At 43.2% G+C, this 24,251-nt stretch overlaps 1 protein-coding gene across 1 annotated transcript in view; it reads right to left on the bottom strand.

Annotated features, from left to right (window-relative positions):
- The window catches only part of znrf2b (zinc and ring finger 2b), a 38,550-nt gene extending 16,108 nt beyond the window's left edge, over positions 1 to 22,442 (bottom strand). Inside the window, exon 1 of the mRNA XM_056762255.1 lies at positions 21,619 to 22,442. Coding sequence (XP_056618233.1) covers positions 21,619 to 21,997 — 379 coding nt within the window. The 5' untranslated portion in view covers positions 21,998 to 22,442. The remainder of the gene's footprint in view (positions 1 to 21,618) is intronic.
- Between the last annotated feature and the right edge of the window lie 1,809 nt (positions 22,443 to 24,251).

The following is a 24,251-nucleotide window of genomic DNA, read 5'->3' as shown; positions in this document are numbered from 1 at the left end:
TTAGATTTTGTTACTTTTAAACATATACTGTATAAAATATGTGAAGAATAAAGTAGGCGGAGCCGGCCGTCGCCATCTTAGCAGCGCGTCACTCCCAGATAATCGAAATTGGGCAAAGGGGCAGGACGCGGTTGGAGCTGAGACGCCTGGTTGCTGAAACCACTTGTCACTTAAGTGGCCATGCATATAATTTGCAGAATTATAAGGCTGAATATAATCTAAACGGATGAGTTCAACCCCCTCACAGTTGTCGTAAAGTGCAAAGCAACCAATATAGACCAAAATAATGTTTAGTACCAGCCTGTAAACATGTTTTCATGTGGTGTAAAGTTTGCCATTTTAACATGGGGCTAAATGAGATTCTTTTATGTTATGGAGTCAGTCTCTAGCGGCCAGTTGATGCAGTTTAGTCACTTCCGTGTTGGTTTCACGAGAGAGACCGGAAGATTGCCTCTTGCTTTTAACACAAGCGGTTTTAAACGTATCACAAAATCAGTTGTTTTAACAACTCTATTTTTATTGATGTAATTTCCTTCAGGCACTCTCAATAATTCATGAACATGACATAAAGCTGCTTGGAAACAACCCGTATCGTTTAAAGCGCTATATAAATAAATATGACTTGAAAAATGCCGTTCCCTCAGGTTTACAGGAACATTCTCATGTAAGACATCTGCAGAGAAAGAGGCAAGTAAGATGTAGAGCAAAATTACCACCAAATAAAATATTCAACAAAACACTCAGTCCTAATTGATACAACACTCGTTTCATAATCCAGATTACTTACATGTGAGAAGATGAAACCACTACAGAAATAATGAGGAGTTATTGTCACAGAAAACAAGTTGTGTTAAGAGAAAACACACACAGTCAAAGTGCTTTTAAACTGGGCGTATTAAATAAAAGGATGTCAATGTTATTTAGATAGACATGGTCACGGTCGCTATAGTTACAGTTGTTATTTATGGGCTTGACTTTGGTTATTTGTTCATGCAGACGCATTCATGCGGGTGCTGTAATCTTGTTCTATAAACAGGAGGATTGGAGAGTCACAGCTGTTCATGTGACCTACACTAAACATCTCTAACACGCAAGAGAAGAATCAAAATGACATTATAAACATAACCAAACTTTGATTTCACAGTGCATTTGCTCTGGTTTCAGTTGTTACTCCTCGGTCTTGATTTTGTTCCAAGATAAAGAGAAATGAATCTTCTCTATCACAATGTATAGGGTGTCTGAAACCACAAAACCCCTCATCTTACTCTCAGATCAGGTTTGATATTGTCAGAACAATTTTAGAAATGTTTTAAATTGAATTTGATGCTACACCATCACAGGTCGTGCAGGTCATGTGGAAGTTAGTTTGAACTGCAGAAACCGCAGTGGCTGAAAAGTCCCGCCTTCAGGTTAATGATGCCAATCAGCAGCCACCACATCAACTTACTCTTCTAGAATACGCACACGTGTAAATGCATCGGTCTGTAAATATCAAAACTATTATCACGAACGTGCGTGGCCAAAAAACTAAAAATGCTGCCTGGGTCATCTTCCGAAAGAACAAGTCTCTGGTTCACGCGCATTCGAGAGATGACGTAAACTAGACATCAAGGTTAATAGCGCTGTCAATATGGATATATCTTTAAAACAAACGCATGGATTCGCTTCAGAAGACCTTTGTTAAGACCACTGAGCCGTGTTCAGCAGTTCTTTGATCGATGGATGCACTTTTTGGAGCTTCAAAAAATCCACACCCGTTCACTCCCATTCTACCGCTTCGAAGCAAAATGATACGTGGTATTATAACTCCGACTGGATTATTCTTCCGGAAGAAAACCATAAAGACACCTTGAGGGTGAGTAAAACATGGGGAAATTTTGATTTGGTAGAGAAATATCCCTTTAAATATTTGTATGAAAGTATTTGAACAGTCGATTCTATCAACTTGGACTATGTTCTGATGGCTGACAGACAGAGAACAGAGACGGTATTGTCAGATCATCTCACAGACGGACACTTTACCGTCTGCATGCGCTGCCAAACTCAGTGACACCCACAAGCTCGCCAACATGCAACAGGATTTCCCACGGCAACAGTCTGATTCTTCTGCGGATGAGTCAAGCTTTAAAATAGAATTTGATGTATAACGCAGAAAGAGACGGAATCTTGCAAAGTTAGAACTTCTTAATCAGAAAATAGCACTCAACAGCTAATAAAAATCAATTTGTGCTTTGAATAACATAAGTAGTGATTCAGATGTGGTTTAAATATGTAATCTGTCTGTTTTACGTTTATCTGAATGAATGATTCAAACGGTTTTATATACTTCAAATGACACTTCTGTTCATAGCAGCTCACTATATGGGGATGGGAACACATCAGTCATCACTCCAGAGCTTCTCTAAGAGTTTGTTTCATGAGCATTTCACCACATCATTTGAGTAAAGCTACTGTCAAACATGAACTAAAAAGGTCTACAACTTAAATGAACTATGATGACAAACCCGCTTGAATTAACTGTAGTATATTATATTGTTTTCTTTATTTAAAGGGGAATTTAATGAAAAACAGACTTTTTCCATGTTTAAATGTTAAAATCAGGTCTTCTTGTGCATCTGCCAACTCAGAAAACGTGAAAAAGACAAATAATTCACTTTTTTTATCGGAGCCTATCTCTGCAAGCCTGTAAGAAAACGAGCGCTTCAAAAATCGCTCTCTGAATGATGTAAAAAGTCGTTCTTATTATTATATATCCGCCCCTTGTTCTGAACGTGTCCACCCATTGCGCCGCCGCCATTGTTGTTTTCACATGTGTGAAGTTCCAACACCATGACAAAAGTATCAAAGCTTACGAACTGTTGTGTTGTTAGCTGCACAGACCAACACAGAACAATGTTCCCATCCTCACGAAAGTCAAGAGAGCAATGGATTTATTAAGTTTTCAATGGAAATCATCCACACTGAATGAGGCGAAGCTGCAAGTAAAGACATTGTAAGTACCAGTATTTTTTAAGTAAGATCTTAGGGACTTGTGGCTGCTTAAAGGTAGATAAAATGTCACCGTGACACGTTTGTCCGTTCAATATCAGAAAGCAATATCTGTGGCTTGTAAACATGCGACAGGATTGTCCTGTGAAAAGTAACATTGACTTAGAGAAATAGCGATGCGTTTGTCTTGAGTATCTTCACTTCAGAAAACTGTGTGTATGGTTTGTAAACATGCGACGTGGTTCTCTCGCCCTAATGCGGTCGTGACCGGACCAACAGTGACTGGAGGGGCTTCGCGAATGGCCCCGGGGGAAACCAATGTGCTTATCGAAAACAATGTGTTTGGATGAGTCAGTTAGTTATTAGGATGTGACGGTAGACTAGTTAGATGGAAACTGTGCTTATTTGCAAATATTATATGAGATATTCCAATTTTGCACATATGCTAAATTCGCAACTTTGGATGGAAACCCGGCTAGAGATAGAGAGAACTTTGTGGCTATTCACATCATGACTGTGTGCGGATGGTAACGTGTGATAATCTGGATCTCATGAGAGTAAAGGCAGCAGTCTCTTTATTAAAGATTTAATCAGCACGTCCTCTCTGGATGAGATCTAGGTGTTTGGAAGCAGACGGTGTTAGAAGGGAGGAGAACTCATCTGCAGAGCAGCTCTATGTGTTTGTGCGTGTCTTTGTCTGACGTAACCGGGCTAAAATTAAATCACAGACAAAATGACGAGTGCGCAAACCAGGTGACAACAATACCACGGGCTCCACCTGTAATTTCCACTGTAATGTGGAGCACAGAATGTACTGAGAGTATAAAAGAGTAGAGCAGATTATACGTCATGTCAAGATCATGTCTTTACGGAATCTTTACAGGATGTGTGTGACACGTACAGATTCCAGAAAATCAATGTCAGTGTGAATTGACAAAAATCAAACAATCCCGTAACAAATTCCGGAACAATTATCCGTGTATTACGGGATTTCAGTGTGAAAAGGGCTTTGGAGTGTTCTGCTGGTCTCTAGAACCCAAACTCACACAGATTCTACTGTAGAACAGTGACATGATGCCAATATCTATAATGCCACTCCGGCTGTCACACCTTGAAAACACATCTTGTTTAGCAAAAACACATTTCCAGAGGCTTAATGTGACCGTTGATCAAAAAAACATGTGTAAGTAGCACAGGAACATTTTTAGTAAAAGAAAAAAATGATTGTATTGGTCAAAATTAGCGAATTTTCTTTTATGCCAAAAATCATTAGGATATGAAGTAAAGATCATGTTACATGAAGATATTTTGTGAATTTCCTACCTTAAATATGTGAAAACTCTTTATTGTGAGTTGATGTCCTGCTACAGTGCCCCTGATTAACAACTTCAAAGGCAATTTTCTCAATATTTAGTTTTTTGGGCACTCTCAGATTTCTGAGTTTTAAACGGTTGTATCTCAGCCAGACATTGGCCTATTCTAACAACATCAATAGAAATCTTATTTATTCAGCTTTCAGATTATGTTAAAATCTCAATTTCTAAAAATTGACCCATAAGACTGTTTTGTTGTCCAGGTTCACAAATGAGGCCAAATGTCATCTAAACCTTGGCTGTTCATAAGACTTTAAATGAAACAATCAAATGAACAGTAGATGTTTTGTAAGCTCAGAGCACTGATGGTGGGAGAAATGAAACATGACGACAGAAGTCTCGTCGAGCTCAAATTGACTCTGAATGAACGGTGTTAGAGAGATCATGTGTGCCAATAAAAGAGTTTAATCTGGATTGTGCGCTGTAATCTCTCTGCCTAATGGATTTCAGCACACAATAAGTGCCCTTCAACTGCCAATGTGACTTTAACACTGGAACACACCAAACCTGTCTGCTGGTTTGTGTGGCGTGTGAAACACACCTTACTTGTGCAAAAACATACATGTTCAATAAATGATGCATTAATGTATTATAGATAGAGCTGCACGATTCTGGATAAATTTAGGATCCCGATTCTTTTGTTTCAAATAGAGATTGCGATTCTGTTACGATTCTGAATGATGACTAAAAGTAATACATAAATTACTAGAGGTTCTGCCAAAAAAAAGTTTATTTAGGTATGTAATATGTAGGACTTTGCTTCAAAATTATTACATGTTTCATGATTAACCTACAGTAACTATGGTGAGAAATGTTTAACCACAAATTCCAGAAGTAAATTAAAGGGTTATTTCATTTTTTTACTTTAAATGCAAAAGTTTAACTCCCTTAAAACTATAAATGTATTGAAGTAACTTGTATGGGAAATATTTCTCAGTAAAACAATTTCATAAGGTGACACTTTTTATGTTATACATTTGCCTGATATCTACAGATCGCTTGAATTAAAATAACATGAAAACATGAATTATGGGCAATTTGACGAAAAGCTCTAATAGCGCAGCTTCTCTATTAGCGTTAATAGAGTAATAGGCGCTTTGATGACGTGTTTTACCATAATATAAGCGCTCACTCAGATTTGTCCGCGCTACAAACTACAAGCGTTAGTTTTGCTTCAAACATGTCCAGTTAAGATGTGAAGCATAATCAGAACAATGTATCACAATCCTGACACTCATTAGAACACTTTTGTTGTCAGGCTGTATTTACTTTATATGTTGGTCTGTTATTTGGTGTGAGATTAATATGGGCTGTGTAGGAGCTTGTTAACACGTCATATGCGTGTGAGTTGGTAACTCTCTGCTTTAATCCCAGTAACGTTACTTCTGTTATCATTTGACACAGAAATAATGATAGTGTGTGTTTTTAAAAGACTGTTTGTGATGTCATTACATCCCTTATAATAATAATTTTAACTTCTGCGGCAGCAACAGCAAATATTGAAGCGTTATGATTTTAGTCCGTGGTGTAAGTTAATAGACGCACGAGAATCGTTGATTTACATTAATGAGATTGTGTGGGTGTTCGAATCGAGATCAGGATCTTTTAACGATTAATCGTGCAGCTCTAATTATAGATAAGGAAGAGAGTTTCATAAAAATACAAGTTTTGCAACAAATCATGAGCAGAAGAGAAGATCTTCTTCCCCGTGACCAATATATTCAAAGAGACATTTCATTTCTGCAAATTTCGTCCAGTTCCCTTTGAGTCAATAATAGACATGCAAATATAACACTGATAAGAAAAGATCTCAGCAGGACACACACACGCACGGTGACATGAGGCCCTATGAGTTTGTGTACATTCAGGTTTAAGTCCCCATCGGGATATAAAAACAAGACCACACACACACGTCTGGTTATGATCTCCATGTAGACGGTCTATAGGTGTAATGATTTTGATACTTTACAAACTGTATATTCAATGCCCTACCCCTAACTCCATCTCTAAACCTATTGGCCTCAATACACTACAAGATATAAAATCTGAACAGATTTTTTAAACTAGACACAGACTAAACTAGACGTGATCAAAGTGATCAAATTCTGCAACAAGTCCAGACTGAAAATCTGGACAAAATCTGAGCAAATCTCTCTTAGTGTGTTTTAGCCTTAGATCATAGACATTTTCATTTTCAAATAAAAAAACATTCTTCTCCACCGGGATATTTTTTTTATTTTTATTTTTAGGCATTTGGCAGACGCTTTTATCCAAAGCGATTTACATTGTTTTATCCTATACATTTTACATAGGTATTTGCAATCCCCTGGGATCGAACCCACAACATTGCGTTGTTAACGCAATCCTCTTACCACTGAGCTACAGGAAAGATATAAACATACACACACAAACTTTTTTATAATCTTCACATTATTCAGTAATGAACATCACATTTAATACCCTTCTTCAGGAGTGTCAGATTTTGTCTGTCTGCATTTATTTTAAAATTGATTCTTCTGACAACCAGTCAGCTAAGAGAAGAATAAACATTTAAAATCTCTTTAGACTTAAACTCAAGGTTATGTACAGAGTGTTTGCAAAATAAAGTGTGGAATGTGAAACTGACATCAATTATAAATATAATGGCCCGGTTTCACAGACACGGCTTAGCTTAGGCCAGGACTATGCCTTAAAATATAAAAAAAAAAATCGCTTTTATAAAAAATGCCTTAGAAGAATATATTACTGATGTGCATCTTGAGACAAAACAATGTCACAGAGATATTTTAAGATATTTCTGGGCAAGTTATATTCAGTTAAGACAGGTCACACCTTCATTTCAGTCTGGGACTAGCCTTAAGCCTTGTCTGTGTTGAATGCGTGTACTGGAAGCTTCCAACGGCAAAGAAAATTCCTTGTGTGTGCAAACACACTTGGCAATAAAGCTCTTGTGATTCTGATTCATGAAATCAGCTTTGGTGATGTTCTGATTGAGTGTCCAGAGGTCATGGGTGCAGTATAAATACATTTGCACGCTTTTCTCCTCGACAGAATAAACACATCCTGCATCTTATCTTCATGTGTTCTATTCCTCCTTAATGCCCACAAGAGGCCTCCAAGTTAACCCGTCATCTCCAGTCACACTGAACACACTACAATTACACTTATGAACGCTGGGAGGACTTCCCTCTTCTGCTGTGGAGCTTTGAAAACTATTTAAAACTTCACACATCTTATTTAAGGACAGTCACATCTGTCACACTTCTAAGAATAAAGCATCCCAGCAGCTGCCAAAACAAAGCATTATACCGATCTAGAAAGTTTGAGTCATCTGAAGACATACTGTACCATACCTCAAAACAAACAAACCTTTATGTGTTATATCCAGCATTAATAAAACACTGAAATGCCGTGAACAAACAAACACAGCTCAACTTCTCTCACTATTGCAAGAGAAATGAGCTGCAGCTGCAGGACCACGGCGCAGCCAATCTTGATAAGCAGGTCTTCCTATCGCTCGTCAGTTGGCCTCTGTGAGGGCTATTTTCCTTTGGCCAATAACTAGAATAGGGATCCAGACTTAAAAAACTTTCCGAAACAAGTTGGAGTGCTGGGGGAGTGTATCAAGCACAGATATACTACGTCATACGTCCAACTCGTTTTTTTAACAAGAAGACCATGTTTATTGTGAGAAGCCTGCATGTTTAACAGTTTAAAGAAGTCAGAATGCATGAAAGAGCATGTTACCCCATCTTTAACCTGCAATAATTCTTGTGTGGATTAAAGCTGAATTTTTTCCTGTGTTTCATGGAAAGAAGTAAGAGCAAACAGTAGAGTTTCTTTAATCCTGATCGAACACAAACCCTTATGCAGAGAGACGTTTCTCTACACACTCCCGTGAGTAACATTAAGCTAGTTCCCTTTCTGTCGGTCTCTCGACGTTGTGTCGAGAACGACAGATGGGGTTCGCCCTTGAGAACCAATCAACTCTGACTACTATAGAAAAGGCCAATGAAATTTGGCGAATGCAATCTCCAGCGCGGCATGTCCCGCTGTTCTCTTGGGTGCGGCACCCTCATCGAGGAGGGGGATGGACACGATCGCTGCATTAGGTGTCTGGGCGTCCAGCACACTGAAGCAGCGTTCGTTGACACATCTGCCTGCACTGCGGGCAGATTGTCATTCAGAAGTTGCGGTCACGGGTGGCTGTCTTCCTACGGGAACCAGCCACCATTTCGTCTGCTACCCGGGCTGTGACATCTGTGGCTACGGCCCCGATGACCACCCACGTTAGCAGCGTTAGTGATACGGGGAACTCTGCGAACGTAAACCCGCCAGCCAAGTGCTCACGGGCCGATCGCACCCCGATCGAACCGCTCTTCTGAACGTTCCCCAACCGGCGGTGGCATACCATCCGGATCCTCACACACACACTCGGAAACGATGTGTGACGTAGATGAGATGTCGCTCGCAGCATCGGAGGGAGACTGGCATCCGACTCTGCCGAATCCAAACTCCACCCCCAGCGGTCGAGTTCAGGAGGAAGCAGAAGTGATGTCATCCGTGCTAACCCGGGGATACGTGGTTCCCGAGGTCGGTGCGCGGTGCAAACCGCGCCCACCCCGGGTGCCATGTTTTTCCCGGAGGTGCATGAGGAGCTGTGTAAAACTTGGAACGCTCCACTCACGGACCGTTCCAGTGAAACCAGCTCCGGCTCCCTTACTTCCCTCGATGGTGAGGCAGCCAAGGACTGCGTCGAGATCCCCCGGGTGGAACGTCCGCCTGCGGTGCACCTGTGCCGCGGACGGCTACCACCTGGGGGGGGATCGACCACTCCTACCGTCCAAAGCACGTAAGACTTCGGCATCACTGGTGTCGAAAGCTTGTGATGTTGCGGGCCAGGCTGCCTCCTCTCTCTATGCCTTGGCCATCCTGCAGTTCCGCCAGGCCAGGGCGTTGAGAGGGCTCCACGAGGGTAAGGCCGACCCGGGTATAATGCAGGATCTCCGTGCCACCGCTGACAGCGCTCTACGGGCGACTAAGGCGGCGGCACGGGCCCTGGGTCGGACGATGTCCACGGTAGTGGTCCAGGAGAGACACCCCCGGCTATACCTTGTGCAGAAGAGTGACAGCAAGGAAGTCCGCTTTCTTGATGCACTCATCTCGCAGGGTGGGTTGTTGGTAACACCGTCGAGGACTGCGCTCAGCAGTTTTTTGACGGCGAAGCAGACAGTGGCAATTAACCACATTTTTTTCACGCCGCGACTCGGCCGCCTACAGGCCTCCGAGATCTCACGTGACGTCTGCTTCCCTGCAACCCAGGACCCTTTCGACATCGGCTCCGGTTCCTGTGCCCCCACAGGCGGCACCCCGGAAGCAGAGGTCGAGGGGGAAACCTCCACCCCGTCAGCAACCTCCTCGCGAGAAGGGACACTGACGGGAAGACCCCAGGGAGAACAACATCGGGCCCGAACCTTCACAGCCACGGCTCTGATCGGTCGGTACGGGACGACTCCTGCCTCGTCACCAAAGCCGGGCCCTTGTTAGGGCTTGGCGCCCACTTACTCACTGAGTTTTCTGTTCTCCCCGGGTTTACTTGCAGCCGATCGCACACTCCACTGGACTGTGCTCGGCGAACCGACCTCACACCCTGGCGAGGCGTGAGGTCGTACACATACGACAGCCGTCACCACTCTCAAACCGACAGTGTGTGCCGTTGTCCCGCCAGGCAGGTAAGCAGGCGGAGCAAAAACCTTCCCTCCGGGGACTCCCCGCGACATGGTTAGCTCCGCCAGCCGACGAACCACCCCCCGTGGGAATGATGAAGCAGACCGTCCCCTTGGTCACCCTGTCACAGTCCCTGGGAGCTCGAGAGCTGCCCACACTGTCTCGCTGGCTAATGAGGGCGTCCGTCTTGGTTACTCGATCCAGTTCGCCAGAGACTCACCCAAGTTTCGGGGCATCATCTCTCCCTCTGTCAGAGGCAGGGACGCCTCCGTACTTCGGGTAGAGGTCACCACCCTTCTGGCAAAACAGGCATCGAGTTCGTCCCTCAAAACCAAGATGTTCAGTGGGTCACCACCCGCACTTCATCGTTCCCAAGAAAGACGGCGGGTTGCCCCCAAAGGCTGCGTACCCTGAACAGAGCACCTTCACAAGCTGCCATTCAGGGTGCTCACACAGAGGCGCGTCCTGACATCTATGAGGTGTCAGGATTGGTTCGTGGCAATCGACCTGAAGGACGCTTACTTTCATGTCTCGATCCTCCTCGACACCGGCCGTTCCCACGGTTCGCGTGCGAGAGGCGGGCATATCAGTACAGAGTCCTCCCTTTCGGTCTGTCCCTGACCGCCCTTTCTCCCTGAGAGGAGGAAGGCGAGCGGGTACTAAACTATCTCAGCGACTGGCCTATCTTGGCACACTCGCGAGATCTGTTATGTACACAAAGGGACCTGGTGCTCCGGCACCTAGGTCGATTGGGACTCCAGGTCAACCAAGAGAGGGGCAAGCTCTCCCCAGTGCAGAGCATCCTCTTTCTCGGTATGGAACTCAGCTCTGTCACCATGTCGGCACACCTGTCCGCAGTTGTGCCCAACCAGTGTTGAACTGTCTGAAATGAACATTTTAGGCAGACAGCGGTCCCCCTGAAACAATTCAGAGGCTCCTGGGACACATGGCGTCCTCGCGGGTTAATACCCCTCGAGTTGATGCACATGACACCGCTCCAACACTGGTTTCAGAGTCGAGTTCCGAGGAGAGCGTGGCACACCGGCAGCAGGCGCATGGTGATGCCGCCCTGCTGCCGACGCACCATAACCCCTAGTCTTTATGACTTTTTCGACGGACTCAGGTCCCTCTGAGCAGGTTATGAGGCAGGTCGTGGTGACGACTGAAGTCTCCCTGCAGGGGTGCGGTGTAGTTTGCAACGGGCACGCAGGTGGGGTGTTGGACGAACCCCCGCCTGCGCTGGCATATCAATTGCCAAGAGTTGTGGGCTATGCTACTTGCACTGAGCAGGCTACGGCCTCTCGTGCGAGACATGCACGTGCTGTTCCGAGGACAGCACTATAGCTGTAGCGAATACAGATCGTCAGGGTGGCGTTCGCACACAGCAGCTAAACACAACTTGCTCGACGCCTCCTCCGGTGGAGTCAACAGGTGACTCGTTCCCTGCAGGCCACACACCCCGGGCAAACTGAACTAGACAGCCGACGTGCTTTCTCGCCAGTTTATGCCTCGTGGAGAGTGGCGACTCCACCCCCGTGCAGTCCAGCTCATTTGGAGGCTGTTCGGGTAGGCCCAGGTAAAACCTGTTCACCTCCCGTAACACCACCATTTGCCCGCTTGATAGTCCCTGCCCTCGGCACGGATATCCTTGCGCACAGCTGGCCGCGGGATGGGCCGAAGCACACCTTCCCCCCCCCAGGAGCCTTCTTGTACAGACTCTGTGCAAGGTCAGGGAGCAGGAGCACCAAGTGTTATTGGTTACACCACACCGGTCTAACCGCACTTGGCCTCAGAGCCGATGCTCTGGACAGCGACTCCCCCTGAACCATTCCCCTGACAGAGGACCTGCTCTCTCAGGGGAAGGACACGTTCTGGCATCCCAGATCAGACCTCTGGAACACCCATGTCTGGTCTCTAGACGGGACGAGAAGATCCTAAGATGGCTACTCCCCCTATACGGCTGAGACCATCACCCAGGCTAGGGCCCCATCTACTAGGCGGTTACACGCCTCTAGACGGTGCCTCTTCTCGTCCTGGTGTCTTTCTCAACGAGAAAGACCCACTGAGGTGCTTGATCAGGATTGTGTTCCCCTCCTCACGAGACTGGAGACTAACATCTCCCTTCCACACTGAAAGTGTATGTAGTCGCTATTGCCACTCATCACGACTCAGTCGGTGGAAAGTTTCTAGGGCAACACGACCTGGTCACCAGGTTCCTAAGCAGCGAGAGGGCGGAATCCGCCTCATCTCCGCTCCATACCCTCTTGGGACCCTAAGTGGTCCTGGGGAGCCTCAGGGCCCCCCAAAGAGCCCCTCGGAGGTTCCGATCTTCCTCATAGAGTAAGACGGCCCTCCTGACGGCGCTCACTTCCTTCAAGAGGGTAGGGGACCACCGAGCATCCTCCGTGTCCCTGGATTGCCTTAAACTCGGCCCTGGAAACTCTCACGTTATCTTGAGACCCAGGCCCGGATGCGTGCCCAAGAAATTCCCACTACTCCCTCCGGGGCCAAGTGGTGAACTTGCAGGCGCTCCCCATAGGGGAGGAAGACCCAACCCGATTAGTGTTGTGTCCAGTACGTACTGGACCGCACGCAGAGCTCTGAAGCTCTGACCAGCTCCGTGTCTGTTGGAGGACAGCAGAAGGGGAAGGCTGTCTCCAAACAGAGGCTGGCGCACTGGGTCGTGGACGCCGTTACGACGGCATTCCGATCTCAGAATCTCCCATGCCCATTGGCAGTGAGGGCTCACTCCACACGGAGTTTAGCCACCTCCTGGACACTGGCAGAAGCGCCTCTCTAGCAGACATCTGTAGAGCTGCGGGTTGGGCTATGCCCAAACACCTTCGCAAGGGTTAACAACCTTCGCGTAAACCCGGTGTCAGCCCACGTCCTGCGTGGCGACATGTAGGACTGGCATCCGGGGGGGCGTATGCCTGCGAAAGCACCTTTCCACCCTCTAACAGGTTGGGTCAGTGTGCTATTTACCTTTTCTTCTTACCCGAACACATCGCTAAGAAACTGGTACCTCACCAGCCTCCCTTCTTACCCAGACACTGGTTAAGAATAGGCATTCCATCCATCACCAAACAAGCACCCCCTGGGGGCTGGCTGGGCAGAGCAGCCTTCCCCCTTAGGCCGGGATACCATGTGAGCTATCACAGATAGCTCTAACCGGACCTAGTGCTACCGGACGTCTGTAACACCCCCTCCGTGGGCTGTTCCGTCTGATGTATCCTCATGAGAATGGTTCCCACTCCTGGTAACCCATGAGCTTCCCCAGGTGGGCCTCCACCTCGCGGTTAACTACTCAGTCCGCACGTTCCATGCGTTCTCCTCCAAGGACGAGACCATACCTATATCCACCATATTCCTCCCCACGGGTAGGAGGTGGCCTCTGTAGCGCTTCTCTGATTAAGAGTCGCGCTTACCCGGTGTAAACTGATCTGGACGGCCTCTCGCCTATAGAGAGCTAAGGCCCCGTCCGTGAAAGTTACCGGTCAGGGCTGTACCCATCTTTCTCCAAGAAAGCTCTGGAACCCCCCGACCACCACACTGGAAGGTTACAGTCTCACGAAAGCTTCGAGATGACACGCCCAGGCTTGTTACCGTCGCTTCGCTAGAGATTGTGACGCGATACAGCGTTGTGGCGTTTTCCATAGGCAACCCCATCTGTCGTTCTCGACACAACGTCGAGAGACCGACAGAAAGGGAACGTCTTGGTTACGTATGTAACCTCAGTTCCCTGATGGAGGGAACGAGACGTTGTGTCCCTTATGCCACGAACACGTATCGTATTCTGCTGCAGTGTGAGAGGTCTCAGGCTCTTCAGAACAAAGGTAAGTGAATGCTGCACGCCGGCCTCCTTTTATACCGGATTTCCGGGGGCGGAGCCCGGCATGCAAATTGCATTCGCCAAATTTCATTGGCCTTTTCTATAGTAGTCAGAGTTGATTGGTTCTCAAGGGCGAACCCCATCTGTCGTTCTCGACACAACGTCTCGTTCCCTCCATCAGGGAACTGAGGTTACATACGTAACCAAGACGTTCTCCAGCATATGAGAGTCTGTCTGTGTAATAACTTGAACATATAACTCCATATGTCTCATAAAATCTCATAAAAACACCTTTCATCAGTGAAGCATGTGAAGACTCTTTCCATTCCTTTTCAACTGTGCAAATACCTTAAGAAGCAACGTGGGTCAGTCGTGCCACAGCAGGAGTCTATAAGCACATGTTCAAACAAGACCCTTCAACATTCAGACACATATTCAACAGTCTTAAAGCTCATTATATCCTGACATTCATTTGTTTGTTTACACAAGAATAAATAAAGACCACTCATGAACCAGGAGCCATCAGTCCAATCAAACAAGCACTGTTGTGCTGGAAGTATGCTTCATTTTATATTAAAAACATTTCCAAATGAAGAACTAAATAAACACATTTTTCACATTCTTTCTGGAGAGAAAATAACACACTTGTGACTCTTCTCTTGAAGAATTAAAAATAGGGGTGGGAATCGTTTGCTCCCTCACGATGCGACTCAGAATCAATTCTTGATGTCTTAGTTAGCATATTTAAGATGTCATCGCGTCTGCGCTTAGAGTCAGACAAGTGTTAGTACATTGGCTTCTTAGCTTAACTAACACATTGTATTTTAATTTAGAATAAGATAGCTTAATCTAACTTTCCTGTAGCTCAGTGGTAAGAGCATGGCTTTGAAAACATCAAGATTGTGGGTTGGATCCCAGGGGATCGCACATACTTAGAAACAAATGTATAGGATAATGCAATGCAAGTCACTTTGTATAAAAGCGTATGAGAAATGCATAAATGTAAATGTTAATTGTGCCCAGTTAAGCCGTTCTCATTGACGTCTTCTGCTGTTATAGAGCTCCAGATAAAAAATTCAGTGGAAAAACAGGTTTATTACGTGCGGCGCAGTTAATAATGAGTACATTTGCATGGTCGCCAGTGGCAATGTCTGCAAAAATATCACTTGCAAAATAATATTTTTGGTCGCGACCATTTAAGTTGCAGTATGGGGCTCAGACATTAAAACAAGTGCATCATAGTAATTAAACGCAAATCAATAGTGCTGTATTTTAAAATCATCATACATACATACACTAAAAGAGCGGTTATTTTACCAATATTAGTGTATTAGTCCTGTGCAGAGCACCCAGCAAATCCGTCTGGCTAACAAACAATGCATATTTACAGAAGTATGTAAGATTAAACAGTGACAGGTTAAGGAAAAAGCTTTTTTTTTTAAAGTCACCTACAGTTTAGTAAATTGAACGCTCTGTTTCTCCCTGCTGCTCACTGAACACAGCAGATGCAGAGAAAGACCATCCTAAAAATGTATTCAGTTTATCTTGCAGTTTATTCCTACAGGGCTGAATGTATTTTGGGTGCGTCCCAAATCGCACACTTATGCACTATTCTATGCCGTTTCGTGGTATACATAGTGTGAGTAGTGCGTTCACATTGAAAATTCTTAAAAAAGAAGTGCACTCTAATGGTGCACTAATTCAATGGAAAACATGAAGTGTGGAACTGTGGACACTTCACGCACTCAACGGGCGCAGTTTCACTTACATAGCGGTAGGGAGGCGGGGCTATCAGATGCTGCTCCTGCAAAACTCTCCCGAAGAGTGAAAACGCTTCAACCTGATGATGACTGAAGTCATGCTGACGGACAAATAGATGAAAACTCCATTAAATTATGTTTTATTAACTATGTTCGCGAGGAGCAGGACCAGATAATCAACTCGGCTGGTCGGCTATCAGCAATCACAACAATTGACCTATCAGTTCAAAAGAGAGAGAGAGAGTCTCTATAAATAGTCAAGACGTCTTACCTTCACTTTCTCTTCAGTCTCAAGCATCCCACCACCCCCCCAGCTCCTCACCTGGAGCCCCTTGTCTCCAGTAGGACAGAAAAGGGGGGGGGGGTGATCCGGGTCCAGGCTAGTGCCGGATTCGGAGCCCTCAACCCGGACAGGGGGGAGTGCTCTGGGCTCGGAAGAATGAACGAGCTCAGAGCCCTCTCCCCGACAGCACGCCAAATACGCATACCCTCAAAACTACTCTATTATCTGCATAGGCGAACTCGTGAAATGTACAATACACAAATAGATTTTAATTCACACGCTTTGTGCAGTTGTGATTGACGTCATTTGCGCTCGAATGGGAAACCGATATACTTCCGGTTAGTATAAAACAGTTTAGTATTCATTCATAATATTGAAATTCATCCACGAGATGGTTGACTAAAACATATAATTATGGCAAACTATTGCGATATGCACGTCTGCGATATTTTGAATTTTGATATATCTTACCGCCCTTCCAAGGAGATGTTTGAAGAAAGAGGACATTACAGTAAAAGTAAATAATTGATATTATAGTGTGGCTAAAAAGTGTGGTTAGAAAAGCATTTCATCAAAACTGAATTGTATATTCAGTTGTTCTTATATTTGTGAGTCAGGCACTCCTCAGTGACCTCTGACCTGCAGGTCAGTATGAGAGGGTCGTGGCTGAATCCCTGTGGAACTGGTTTAAAGCCGTCTGTTAGACACCCCCGTGCGCGATATGAGTCAGGGGGGATTGATTCTCTCGTCCAACGCGCAGCAGTCCGTCAGCAGCCGGGTGGGACATCGACTATCCATTCCCAGATGGTCATGCATCGTTTGCGCACACACGCCTCATAAAACATCTCGGCCTTGAGAATCTACGGCAGGAGAAATGAGGGGTGGCCTGCTGACTCACAAACATCACGGTGTCAGCCGGAGGTGAAGGAACAGAGCTATAATTAGCCTTAAGCACAGGAAAAACCTGATCTCTGATCAACATAACACACCTCCTTTCAGATCAGGTATCAGACGAACAGAAAACCGATCATAGAAAAGCATCCTCAAGCACATACTGTACATGCAGGCATCTGCAACAAGACAACCTCAGTTGGATTTTATATTCATTTAATAGATTAAATGCATTGTGAGATGTAGAGATTGCTTGAGATGGAAATGCAGACGGTGGAGTAATACAGAGGTGGTTTATTCATTAAGATGTGGAGTTTGACCCTCCGGCACGCCGCAGAAACACGGCAGCCAGCCCACAACCACCGACCTGTGCTCAGCCAAAGTCCAAGAGCAAGTTTCCCTGCTTGTAGGTCAATTCCCAAATCCAGCCCAAATATGTCCACTCAATACATTTTTTTCACTTTTTCACAAGTTGTGTCATTCTGTACTCCTGTACGGTCAGTGCACAGTTAAGAACGACTTGAACTAAATTTAAAACATTATAATCTAGATTACAAACATTTACAATCACTAACAATATACATTCACATATGTGCTCAGTGTTGGGTATAACTAGTTACTAAGTATAGCATAACAATGAATAGCATAATGCAATGTAGGTCGCTTTTAAAAACCTCTGCCAAATGCATAAATGTAAATGTAAAGTAAGTCATTAGTTACTGTTATTTAATTACTTGTCCTTGAAAAAGTAAAGTAAAGGATTACTCTTATTTTGACATTAACTTTAAAATCCGTGCTTTAATTCTCACATTTGTAATACTTTGGTCAGTTTATAAAACTACTTAAGCTATATATTAATTATGTATTAATAGATGTAGGATATAGAAATGTATTAGTAATAAGTTATTTTATACTTTTTGGAGAGAGTCATTTGTGCAGCAATATAGTTTCACTATTGAATATGTCATTAGTAACTAGTAACTCATTACTTTATCAGAGTAACTTACATAAAAACAGAAACACAAGAGAAATCTTTAAGTTATTTTCTTTAAACTTGCGCTGTTTTAATACAGGAAAGAAAGAGAAGTGCGTGTTGTATGTTTACACGTGTCATGTGTCCAGAAAGCGTGTGTGTCCAGCAGAGGTCACATCTGGATTCTGAAGTCATCGGGCAGGTGCACCTGTTACTCGAGCTTTCAAACAGGTGTTTATGGATTGGGGAGAAAAACTTCACTGAACTCGAATGAAAGCTTTTTGATCTTATGATCATTGCACAGCAACAAAATGACTCGCAAAACTAAAGTAATGCCACTCCCCTATCTGCCATTGGTCAAACAAACTCACGCTACTGACCTGACCAGTCACTTCACCTTTTACATCCTTTGCCTCAATATTCTGATTTACCAGCTGTGCTAACATTACACCATCTGAAAGGGACAGCGAGAACCAAAACACAAATGGACGGGAGTGACTTTACGTCTTTGAGACACATGCACATTTCTATGTTAATATGGCATTTCAATTTGATAAAAGATGTCAAAAAGATGCTTGTTATTACTAATAACCAGCTAAATGCGCATCATGGCTTTATAAGCGTGTGTAACCTCATGTGATATATAAAGTCACCTGTTATAAGATTACAGACGGTAACAGATGTTAAAAGATAACATTTGAAGAGTTTTAGCTCTCTTGCATTATTCCCATTTGTGTTACAAGGACACACTTAAACGCTCCAATAACGTTTAAAGATTAACTTCAATCACCAGCGAGAATTCTTCTCAGTCTGTTACGCCATTAAAGTTCAATCCAGGCCTTTCCCAAAGGCTGGGGAAATTGCACCCCAGTGACCCGGATCACCTGCCTTTCTACTGGATTTGAATAAGCCAACGTTTGCAGGCAAGAAACAATGATGATATTTTCCACTAAACACACACACCGACATGTGACAAACTTGTCTGACTCACTCTACCTCAAAACAATCTCACATCATGTAAATAAAGCCTATTTCAGGAGCATTGTGGCTTTTATTTTCATGACGCTTTCAAGCACATTGTTCATCACAATAAAAGATTCACTTACACAGACATTCACTTCAATTTCTCATTTAGCAGTTTTTGAATGATTTTTCATTTTTCAAATCACTTAATATAAAAAACACAATGTTATGTAAAGTACATTTCAATAGTTTTTCTATCACAGACATTTGTCCATTACAATTATGTGGGTAAACTATGAATTGAATATGTCATGAATGAAACGACACAAAATCAAACAGGCCTTAACAAACAGTGCAACATATACTTTACAAATTCTACTAAAACAACGGTCTGTGGTACGAATAAATGTGATGTGTAGCATGCGTGCGATACAGTAAGGCAGGTGACTGCAGTGTTGTGCGTTTGTTGTTGTATTGATTTGTGTTTGAGGTTAACTAATGGCTCACCACTTTTTATTTTCGTTCTGCGATTAAAACTGTTTCCCGCTGCATCGAGTCCATTGATCTAGAGCCCTAACATCTGCACACTATGGGAGAACAAGGAAGGAATCACGAAAGCTGGATTCTACTTTGTATGTCCTCTGTTTGTTCCACGTGTTTATAAGTTCCACACTTTAACATGTTACAAGCTAGACACTCGTGGATTTGTCTGTATCTTACATGCACGAGGACATGAACACATGAACTTAATCCACAAAGTTGTTCTAACTTTATTTTGCGAGCATTTCACTGTTTGAGTAAAGCAACTGTCAAACACACTAACGCTCAAGCGTCTTCACGACGACACGCCAAAATAATAGTCCTCTTAATTTGAACCAGAATATAAAATAATTCACTTTTATTACATTTATAAACTGTAGTAAACACTGTAGTATACTTAAATATTTACTATAGTATGGTACAAATTTACTGTACTAAAATACTATAGTATATATTATTTTTATGGACAAATTTTACGTATTTACGATTGTATATTAGAGCATTGAAAAAATAAACTTTATACGTCATGTGTAACTTTTTCAGTCACCCGTCTATTTATGTGATGACCCGCACTTGTTTTTTTAAAGATGATAACTGACGTAGGCTTGCGCTACAACTGTTTGGCCCATGCTACAAAACTTTAAACCTCTGTATCACCGGTGCTATGTGCACAAAATGTTAACGTACAGCCCTGTAAAAACCTGTTACCTTTATTCCCTTAAAATCAAACATACGTTTTTTTCTTTGTATGAAGTTCGTAAGACGCGTGACCAGTGTTCTCGACAGGTTTCAAAGGTTTAAAGAGCGTGACATGGTCTCATTACTTAAACTTGTCAAATTGACCCATTTAAAAACATCAGATTATTGAGCAACTTCCCAGAAACACAACAAACACAAGAACCACGTGACAGTCGACCAACATGCTGTTCTTTACACCTGATCAGAACTTCTCAACCACAAGCTTCCTCTTATGTGTAGTGCTTCTGCAACACAGCTGCACTACATTTACAAAGTCAAAGTCTGCTTTATTGTCAATTCTGCCAAATGTAGAGAGCATAAAGAGGATTGAAATTGTTACTCTCAGACCCATGGTGCACACAAATAACATTCTGAATAATAATAATAAATACAGATAAATACAGTCATTTTATATGTTTGTGACGTTTATCAAATACTCCAATAATATCAACCTTTAAACGGACAGTTCACCCAAAAATTACGTTTCTGACATAATACAGGTTGTTAAATGCATGTGTAAATGTCGTCTGCTTAACACAAAGGAAAATATTTGTAAGAATTGGTTTCAGACATTCCTCCAAATATCTTCCTTTGTGTTCAGCAGAACAAAGACATCTATACAATTTTTGGAAGAATCTTTGGGTGAGTAAATGATGACAATTTTCTTTTTTAGGTGAACTGTCCTTTTAAGTTTAACCAAGGACACATCAAAACAATATTTTCTTCACTTGTAACAGATGGTGGTCACCTGCTCAAAAATCTGGGCCGGTATCTGGAAGGCCGTAGGTTCAAACCATAATGTTTGATCTATAAATAATAAGTGTGACCCTTAACATCACATTGAATCATGGGGGATTGAACGCGAGTATTCGAAAAACAACATGTATGTGACCTTAATGTCATATATGAGGTATCATAACCAATGTATAAGACTGTATATGCTTAGTTGCAACTGTGACCATTTCAGGTTTTACGGTCATTAGAAACAATACTGCAGCATGTGTTCTGTCAATTATTATGATACCACAAAAACTGCATGTTCAACAAGAACACGAACACAATAATGTGAGAGTTTCAAAACGGTTTAGAGAAAGAACAACATGTGACATGCTGTAACTTGACATATGTGTCAACAACAGCTACCCAACAACAGTCCTTCAACACCAGATCTTGGACTGGACTGAAGCAGACTTCCCCATCAGAGTTTCACCAAATCAAAATCAAGTCATGACTACAGGAGTATAAAACTAACATTTCCTAGAGACTGACCTCTCAGAAAAGTCATTTCTTTTCAACAAAACATGTGGGGCAGAACACAGAAACATATTTAATATAGTACAGGTAATGACATGTCTTACATATTAAAGCCATCTCGTTCCTACCAGTTGACATGAGGTTTACACTACAACGTGACATTTCAGATTGACACGTGACACACTGGCTTTACATGTTACATTAGGTTTCCATGTAACATACTACTCAAGACATTATCCCTACATGTGACAGATCACGTGAAGTTTAAGAGTTATTAAATGACAGCAGCGTCTCACCTCCGAAGAGATGCGGCGACAGGTGAGAAGGTAAAGATCCGATCAACAGTCTTGGAGTGCCGGTTGTCCTCTCTCTCTCCTCCGGCGTGCTGTTACCGGACTCCTGTGAACTGTACGCTCCAGAGTTCGGTATATTGATGCTCGACTGCGGTCTAACGGCCGGGCCACCGGAACCCACCCCCCCCTCAGATCGAGTTCTGTGGCCGAAAAACTGAGCCGCCGCGGACGATGACGAAGAGGACGCCGATGTCGCACCTGCGGCCCCGTGATGGTAATACCTCATCACCGCCGCCGCTCTGCCGTCGCCCGACGGCAGATCCGAGCCCGAGTACGCGCGAGTCCGCCCGTTGGCTGCGGGGCTGCTCTGTCTCGCGCCCATGCCACAATGACCGCGAAATGACAAACAAACAAACTAACTAACAAACACGCGGACGGGAAGCGTCGACTTGACTGGCTGCGACGTCACGAGCGCGTCAGCGAAACTTTTGCGAAGGCTTTAAAGAGCTGTCAGCGCGTTCGCGCGCGACCCCCGCGTCTCCACAGCTTGTTTTTGCCTCATGCGATGTTGTTTTCTGACGCGGGACCTCTGGGCCATGTCCTCTGGAGCCGACGCGACCCAACGCCTTTCTTCCGACGCAGAGCCCGCCGCGTTGTTGATGTTTATGGTAAGGAAAGGGAAGTGAAGTGAAAGAGCGCGGCGGACAGTTTCACTCAAGCGTTTGCGTGCTGAGCGCGAGACCGTGCGGGAGGCGGGGCTTCTCTGCTGACGTCACACACCCGGAGACTAAACTCTTGCTCTATACACTGCTCAGAGCTATTCTGATCCTGTCTGACAGCCTGTTGTTGCCATAATCGTTAACTTTATGTTATGTAAATATAGTTTACAAAAATATATGGAGTTTATTTACAAAATGAGATAACTCATGGATTGTTTTTTTACTGTGCATTCCAATAAATATCAATCAAACTGCAGTTGGTTTGTACAGATAAGTAACACAATAAAAACATGATAACATTATAAAAACATGATTTTTGTTAGGAAAAAACACGCAGATGCAGAAAGTGCAATAGAAATGAATGGAATTCAACTGAATGGAAATATATTTTATAACACTGATACCATTATTCCACAAAATAAAATCTATTGTTTATTTAACATGTAGTGGGTTATGTTGTCACACTATATTGATTTTGAGTGTAAAATTGAATATGTGCTTTTTCAGCAGACGAAATTTGCGATGCACAAAACTAGAAAAAGAACTACAGCAGCTGTAAAGAGGAATAAGAGAATGAAAGTAAATCAGATATATAGGTCATGCAGTTTCATTTCATCTCAGTTCTGTTAGTTCCTGAAACCATCTAGATTAATTTGCAACTGACAACAGAAACTTCATGTCAGATTATGATCCGTCTGTAAAAAGATAACCATAACACAGACACACAATCAACCACGTATGTCCAAATTTGAAATAATGACTACCACAAGTAAAACAATAATCCACCGAACAACTGTTCTGCTGTTATAGGGAATTACCTGCATAAACTTAAAGGCAATAATTGACTAAAGAAAAATCTATTAATGACAAGTATCAGACTGTACTGAGATGAGGAAGATGATGCCGGAGTAACCAGAATCATTAGAGTTTACACCACGTACCTCATCGCATCAAAGATGAGAGAATATTACCATCTGCCGACCAACATATGAACTACACCCAATCCTTCATTCCAAATAAAAAATGATGTCATTATTTACGTCATCCTCATGACGTATGATTTTTTTCTCTTCTGTAATACACGTGACATCGGACACAAGCAAAGTACAGCTCCGGTTCCGATTCACTTTAATAGAATGAAAATAAACAGAAGAGAACACGAGTTTGAATATTTGATTACAATCATATATATGATGAATCATATCATTAATATATAATTCTTGTGTGTGCAAGCACAATCAAGCTCTTCTGATTCTGATTGTATGAATATATTTTTATGATACACTCGCTATGTATAGTCCTTATTATGATATTGTTGTTTCTTTCTATAGAAAAAATGAATTGAGAACATTAATTAAACATTCATAAAAACATTTGCACACATGTGAAATGGAAGGTGTCCGAAAATGTTTTGTGTGAATCCCATTTACATTTTCAAGAAAAAAATCAAGAAACGTATTATATATGTATATGTTTTTCACATGGGATGCCGTGAGTTTTGTACGTGTGTATTATTATGTATGAGATTGTTAATTGATTAAATTAATGATTCATTATATAAAATGTCACCAATAGTAATATGATCAAATCATTCTAAATATAATGCCTTTATTATTTAGGCTTTTCTGTATGAGCATGCACACAATAAACCTCCACAGTAAAACTCTGAAGGCTTACTGAGGATTGCAAAGTCTGACAGACATGAACACTGTACACAAACTCAGAGTCTGACTCTATGTTTAGGAAAGACCCCCCCCGGGGCGCACCGGGACCACTGCAGCGCTCCCGGCCCCCTCTCAGTCCAGACGTATCGAACGGCCCGTCAAAAGATGATATCTGCCTCTAGGATATGACCAACCACAAAGTAAAAACCCAGCGGATCAGATGAAAGCTGTGAGTGTTTGTGTAGAGGAGGAA

This window comes from Triplophysa dalaica, chromosome 12, assembly GCF_015846415.1.
Source record: "Triplophysa dalaica isolate WHDGS20190420 chromosome 12, ASM1584641v1, whole genome shotgun sequence".
Taxonomy (NCBI): Eukaryota; Metazoa; Chordata; class Actinopteri; order Cypriniformes; family Nemacheilidae; genus Triplophysa; species Triplophysa dalaica.
Note: the sequence above shows the minus strand (reverse complement) of the source record. Positions and strands in the feature narration are given on the sequence as shown.